General features: G+C 41.7%; 1 protein-coding gene across 1 annotated transcript; it reads right to left on the bottom strand.

Moving 5' to 3' along the window:
* Nucleotides 1-575: 575 nt before the first annotated feature.
* LOC133511152 (mitochondrial ubiquitin ligase activator of nfkb 1-A) lies at nucleotides 576-2547 on the bottom strand. The gene is made up of 4 exons (XM_061839817.1): nucleotides 2236-2547; nucleotides 2002-2089; nucleotides 1145-1265; nucleotides 576-1067 (listed from the first exon to the last, which is right to left on the bottom strand). Exons 1-4 carry the CDS (start codon nucleotides 2350-2352, stop codon nucleotides 578-580), a joined length of 816 nt encoding a protein of 271 aa, XP_061695801.1. The 5' UTR covers nucleotides 2353-2547; the 3' UTR covers nucleotides 576-577.
* Nucleotides 2548-7664: the final 5117 nt, after the last annotated feature.

Below are 7664 nucleotides of genomic sequence, written 5' to 3'. Positions count from 1 at the left end.
AACAAAGAAGACAAGCAAAAATAAAATTAGTAAAACATTGCAGCTCAGTGTTCATCCCTTATCAATTTCCTCTGAAACTTACAACCATAGTCCATTCATAGCTTGGAAACATGTCACATTTCCTAGACTGTTAGTGTTTGCTCGGATAAGAGCTTAGATGACTGAAACGTGGTCACATGGTTATCAGAAAGTTTTTGTTTTTTAATGCAGTGAATTAAATTAATCCACAGCGATGGCTGTGAATAAAAACATTGAAATCCCACATAGTTATCAAAAGTATTGCTACAGCTGCCTGTTCCATCTGCAAGGGTAAAATGGACAAATATGGAGTTGGTCCACAGCTACAGTGGCTTCCACCTTTGTGAGAAGAAGATGTGGTATGTCTGTGAGACCCTTTGGATTCGGTGGTCTTTCCCAGTCTATAATGACAATTGATGATAACGTTTGTATTTTACCAGAGGGATTAAAACCATTCAGAATATGGGGGTTTCTGGTCATAAACCCCATTCAATAGTCCGTGAACGTTTCAAATGTGAGAGAAACCTGGGACAGGAATGCAATAACTTGCACGGAACAGCTATTTGGATCGATCGTCTCGCTTTCCCATCGGGTTGTAAATCACACCAGCTAGTACAGCAGCTCCAATGATGCCTGTAACGGCCGTGAGCATCTTCCACATGCTGGCTGATTGCTCGTGCTGCTCCATGAAGCTCTTGTAGTCTGTGGGAACCAGGAGGTACTCTCGGCCATCTCTCGGGGGCTGCAGCCTCCCGTGCCCCCCCACTAGGACCACCTCCCCGAATACAGTCAGGCTGCTCCCGACTCGCAGCATCTCTTCGCTCTCTTCCATCGCCACCGCTCGCTCTCCACTGATGCCCTGCAAGACCACGTTCACCAAGCCCTCCTCGGCTCGTCTTACTCGGTGGTAGATCCTCTCCAGGAAATACCCCGAACCTTCCGAGGGGTCTTGCACCTGTACATGGAAATCAGCGATGTAGGAGCCAGGAGAGATCAGAGAGAAGGGCACAGAGTTGTTGGTTTCTTTCCTGTTAGTCGGCCGAGAGCTCCTGGAGGTAATCAAGATGTTATCAGACAATGTGATTAAGTGACAAGTAGAAATTAGTTTGATTGAATCAAAACATACCATGTTTTAGAGATGGAGTTCCAGTATTCACCGTGTTCCACGACTTGTATCTTCTGAAGCACACCATAGCATCTGGGGACAAATTGGCTGGTAAGCGGCTTCTCATCTGCCTGGACCAGGCCTGGAAAAAATAATCAGTTACAGATAGGGTCAACATTTATTGGCCCTCTATGTACAACTGAACATTTCCCTAAAATTTCTCCCCAAATGCTTACAAGACAGTACTGCACATAGTAGATTCATCAAAACTATGCCGTCATTTTGATATGCTTTGGAACCAAATATTCAAGATGTTTTCATGATAAATAATATGAAAAGTGATATGGGCTGGAAAGTATCAGGTGGTGTGGTTTGAAAGCACACCTTATCAATAACCCGTGAATTGTATTTAACCCTAACTTGATCTTGAGTTGAGTAATGTCAAAATACTAAAAAGCAAATAAGTCAGTACAATCTTCAGACAGAGGACTGTAGATGGTCATCATTATAGGGGTGAAAACAGCTGAACACTGCATCATTGCAAAAGTGTCAAGAATACACCTGGCTGTTAGTCGAATAGTCAAAAGAATTTCCATTCGTCAGAAATGTCAGTAAGAATAGCCTGATCTCTGAAACAATAATTGTTCCTGGAATGGACTTCGCGTAAAACAAGAAATGGGCAAAATAAATACATAAAAAAATTAATCTGGATTTGGCCGCATCTAGATGTCTTTGTTTCTGTGAGCGCACATAAACTAAATATATTGGGTTGTGGTCATGTCATTAAGGAAAATAAAACGCCTATGAGACTGACCTTCAACTAAAGTGATGAGAATGTACTGAAGTAGCCTTTCTCGTGTTCATTTGTGTATTTGTACCTTCAACTGCGACATACTGTAGCCTCTTGTAGGGAGAGGATTTCAACATGGTCGCCAAATGATGATCTGGTCGGAATACTGGGATTTCCTAAAACACACACACACACACACACACACACACACCACACACACACACACAATCATTATTGACATGACCTTCGTTACAACAACTATGTGAAATGAAAAACCGTGCTTAAACAGTGCTTGAGTGTTTTAAGAGTGACTTTGACTTACCTTCAGCTTCATCAATTCCCTCTTCTTTTCTTGATATAGATGATAAAACAGCCCTGAACAGGCAAAACTGGATCCTACTCCAATTAAAACGAGAGGGTTCACAGGGAAGTCGCTCATTTTTGCACGGCCAACACAAATTGTACAAACACAAACCGTGGTAGATACTTCATTCAAGTTTCAAGGATAAAAAGGGAAAATAATCATGGAAACGAAACTAAACATCCAAATTCAAATAATCTGTGCGTCGCCGTCGAGGAAGTTTGTTTTGATCCATTTCCGTGTTTGAACGTATGACGTCATGTTCCGAGGAGCCAATAAAAACAGCTAAATGTATTTTAAATATGGATAACAAGAGGATAGCAGAACTGAGTGAATTCAATCTACAATTCCAACTATAGGTGGTTCGCGGCAATGTTACTTACCCGCAACGGAGACGGAACGAGCCGCAGTCTATCACTAACCTAGGTTACGGAGTCAATAAAAGTTACAGTAAATATTTTCAAGAAAAACACTTTAATGCCATAATTATAACAATTCAATGGAAAAGAGTTTGTCGATGTTAAGCTACGAACGCTTTTAAATGAACTACAAGTGCGTCAATGTCTTCGAGTTGCAGGTATCGTTGTTATCCATTTGGGGTCGCTGTCGCCACACACATGCAAGTGGGATAGTACATTATCGAGTTTTCTGATTAAAACAATTGACCCCTCCGTACTGGGCACTTAACCACGCCTCCTGAAGTGACGTCACGCCACGTGCACTCACGTAAGACAAACAGTAAAAATGGCAAATACAATACAATACATTCTGAACTGAGACAGACTCTATGCTTCTGATTTCATTCAAATCAACAATATATTATAGATTCTAAATACAATACATTCTGAACTGGGAGACGCCATGCTTCTGATTTCATTCAATCATTCACACGTAGCAATGTTATGCTAGCGAAGAACGTCCCATTCATTTATACGAGACGCGTATTAAAAATCAACTTTAGGGCATATCTTCGTGCAGACACAGTCTGTTTAAGCTTCGGCCGCGAGCCAGCAAGAAAGTGACACGTTTGTGCAGTCCGATCGTCGCTAAATATCGCTCAACAAACAATAAGTGTGTCAATCGTTCACACGTAGCGGTGTTATGCTAGCGGAGAACGTCTCATTCATTTATACGAGACGTGTATTAAAAATCAAAATTTAGGGCATATCTTCGTGCAAACACAGTCTGGTTAAGCTTCGGCCGCGAGCCAGCAAGAAAGTGACACGTTTGTGCGGTCCGATCATCGCTAAATATCGCTCAACAAAGAATAAGTGTGTCAATCGTTCACACGTAGCGGTGTTATGCTAGCGAAGAACTTCGAATTCATTTATACGAGACATGTATTGAAAATCAAATATAGGGCATACCTTCGTGCAAACATATGTGTTCCGGTTGATATTAGATGGATTTAGTTGATGATGCGGTCTTCCACAAAGTTTGATCCATCGAAGGCATTTTTCGTACTGGGTCTTCGGTTTTGGAAAGGGTACGAATGGAACTCCACCAACTAGCCTTTCAGGATACCTGTCGTCACTATTACAAAGTCCGTGACTACGACTCTTAACCATATTTTTTGTTAAATAACCCAAATACGCGATAAAACGCTAACTAACCCTATACTGGACCATGCAATGTTGTCTGAGAAAATGGTGGGAGCAAAAACGGGCTTTGGTCTATGCAGATCTCTGGCCTCTGATTGGTCAGTGACGCGGATTGCGCAATATCCACGGAGGGGTCAATTGAATCCAGTGCCTGGTTGATCTCAGTATAAGATACCAAATCTGCATTACAAACTTAGTTTTGCCACGGGCCGCATTTTAGTTTCCCTCAGAGGTCTGCTATGACTCTGAAACCCCATGTTTCACTCAAGGCCTGGAGGGACCAGATTCGGTTCTCCACATCGTTGTATATGGCCCTCAAAACCAACGATTTATGTCAATTTCCATGATTCTTGCTTAAATCTGCACCAGAATTTCAAATCTTCAAATGTAATGAACAATAACGTTGAAATATTGCAAGAAAAGATTTGTTACCAAAGCCCTGATTACAGAACGTGAACTATTATCTTTGACTTGTGATTTCAAATCTAGTTATCTAGTTATTAGTTGTGTTTCTGTCATGCCAAGGTGATACGTTTTCACAGTCAGGACACCAGTCCACATTTCCCAGAATTCCCCATTTTCCACACACTAAAAATAAGCGAATGAAGCAATGAACAATAAGGTTCTTTGTGTATCCCTCCGAACTTCAAAGTCTTTAGCTACCTCAAAACATCTCGGGAACTATTTTCCACATTCCAATAATTTTTGAAATTCCCAACATTCCATAATGATAACAGTGAACATTTGCAAATTGCACAATTAAATTCTGTTGTGGACGATAAAACCAGACAAAAATATTGATTTAATATATTTCCATCCATCCATCCATCCATCCACCCATCTCTCCATTTTTTTTGCTGCTTATGCTCACAAGGGTCGCGTGAGTGCTGGAGCATATCCCAGCTGTCAACGGGCAGGAGTACACCCTGAACTAGTTGCCAGCCAATCGCAGGGCACATACAAACAGACAACCGTCGCACTTACAATCACACCTAGGGGCAATTGAGAATGTCCAATTAATGTTACATGTTTTTATGAATGTGGGAAGAAACCGGAGTGCCCGGAGGAAACCCACACAAACATAGGGAGAACATGCAAACTCCTCACAGGCTGGTCCGGGATTGAACCCGGGACCTCAGAGCTATGAGGCCAACACTTTACCAGCTGTTCCACCGTGCCGCCCTAATTACATATAATCCAATAAAAAAAAAAAGTATAAATGAAATCACATTCAAACCCTTTGAGGTGCATGGACAAACTACTCATCCATTCTGCACAGACAGAAAACTGAAATACAATATTTTATCACTTTTACTTAACTTCTCACGATAGTGATTCAAGGTAGATGCAATTTCTTTTTTTAATATATGTATTTCTGGTTCATTCAATATCTATCACTGCATTTTCATGTAATTTTTTTTTTGTAGTAGTTTTTTTGACAGCATATCAAAATTAACTTTGGCCCGAGGGGTGTAAAAAGCTATTATTCACTGAAATATAGGCAGTATATATTTGTATGAATAATAGTTTCAAGTTTGCTCCTTCACAAGTGTTAGCAACAGCGCCAAACCAAGGTGAGAAGTCAAGTTAGGTTTGTTTACATGACCCAAATGTGACTGTTTGTACGTGCCTGTAGTCAGAACACCAGCATGCTGGGCAGTGGGACAAAAAGCCTGGAGTCTCTTTGCAATGTTGGGAGGTCATCAAAGTTAGATGAGAATGAATCATTTCTTTAAAAAAAAAAAAAAAAAAAAAAAAAAAAGGGGCCAGACCGCTGCAGAGTCTTCTGTCACTCGTGAGCAAGATACTTGAACTCCTCTACCTGAGACTGGATCCTGGGGCTCCCCTTTGGAACCAGGCCTGGAGGTGGTGCATGATGTAGAGTGTGTGTGCGTGTGTGTGTGTGTGGGGGGTGGGTGGGGGGTGGGGGGGATGGGTTGGCTGAAACCATGGGTGGATTTTGAAGCGATAATGTGGGCTCCCCCTTTCCATAAGCACACCACCTGTGGAAGGTGCCAGGGGGGTCGGTTGCATGGTGAGCTAGGTCCCAACTAAAGGTAACCTTGGTGGTCCGACCCACAGTTACAGACGCTGCCTCTAAGTAGGAACTTTCTCTCATCACTGAGGAATTTCATAATCATGCTCAAACTCAAGATGATCTCAGCTGCAATTGGGCAAAAAACACTTGCGCAAGTCAAATTGAAATGTTATACATCTGCAGGAGATCAACACGGAGTTGCATAAATGTTTATTATTTACCTTGTGACAACTGTTAGCGGTTTGCTTCCCCACTGGGACTTTGGGAAGCATTTATGTTGTAGTCGTTGACTCACGTGGGGCTGCATCGCCAACGTGATTAATAAGTGAGAGACTGCAGGAAGGATCTCAGCCTTCCCTTTTGACTCCTTTGTTCCCCGTGCACTGACTGACAAGGCGTAATAAGAGTAATGTGTTCGCAAACAGCATTACGCCTCGTGCACACCACGTTTTAAATGCATAGCCCATATTTTCTTCTGCCATTTCCAGATCCTTTTTTTTATCTATTATTCATCCATCGCTTTATATTCCCCTAGTTTCTTTTTTTTTATCCATTGCTATTTTTGTTTCTCAAAGTGTCAAAGTTAAACAGAAATATCTGGATGGCAGAATGTAGAAGTCTTACCTCTCTGGCTGATAATTCTTATGATATGAGGATCAGTTCACATTTGTCTACTTGACCTTGCGTTCATTAATGTTTTCATGGTCCAAAGCCATTTGACAACGATAAGGCTGACGTTGCCGAATTGCTGATAGGAAAGAAGAGAACATCCAGCGCAGTCAGCCAGAGCTGTTCGCTTTGTGTGGAATTGCAGTAGTTGGAAACATGAATCAAATACATTAAGAAAATGTTCTTAATCTTTTTTTTTTTTTTTAAAGCAAAGTCCTCCTTTTGGAATTTCACAATTTGCCTTTTGGCTCTGTCTCCTGATGATGAATGTGGGCTGATAAATAAAATATGCTATGTTTCGGGGTAGCAGGCCGGCCTGTCCATGCCAAGTCCCTCCATGTTATGTTTTGTGAATCATTTAAAAAGCGGCAGAGGGTGACGGGGCGCCTCGTTTAAGAATTGATGCTTTAATCACAGCAAATTTGCGTGTCATATGTGTGATGAATTTTTGCGGTTGCTTAGTACAATAAAGAAGAAACATCATGAACGTGCATCAAGTACTGAATGTTTGGTGCTTTTAAACAGCGGCTGTGTAAAACTGCACTACTGAGTTATGAACAAAGCTGCTGACACATCGCTGTAAAGCAGCTTTAGTGGGCTCATTGTTCGGCTGATCATATGGATACAAATTCATCCTTACATGAATATCTGATGCACATTTTCATGTAGTAGTCACTGATGATGTAGTGGTACACACGCCTGACTTTGGTGTTGGCAGCGTGGGATCATGGCGACCAGTTCAGGCTGTAGTCCGCCTTTCGCCTGAATCTGGCTGGGTTAGGCTCCAGCTCTCCTGTGACCCTTCAGAGGACAAGTTGCTTAGATAATGGACATTTTCACATATTGTCCAGACGTCACCTTTCAAAACTCTTCATGGCTAGGATGACTGATGTCTTTCTCTTGGGAACATAAAGTTTGAGCTGTTTTGTCAAGGTGACTGAGAAAAGGCACATCTTGTATGGAGGGTGTCATGCAATTGCTTTCTTTTGGCGAAAGAGCTACGTTGTACACATGCTTTTCATTAAGTTTCATGTTCACGTTCCAAGTTGGTGTCAGTTCAAATTCGCACTTAATACAGTTTG

Source organism: Syngnathoides biaculeatus, chromosome 13 (assembly GCF_019802595.1).
Source record: "Syngnathoides biaculeatus isolate LvHL_M chromosome 13, ASM1980259v1, whole genome shotgun sequence".
Classification (NCBI taxonomy): domain Eukaryota; kingdom Metazoa; phylum Chordata; class Actinopteri; order Syngnathiformes; family Syngnathidae; genus Syngnathoides; species Syngnathoides biaculeatus.
This window is presented reverse-complemented; position numbering and strand designations above follow the sequence as displayed.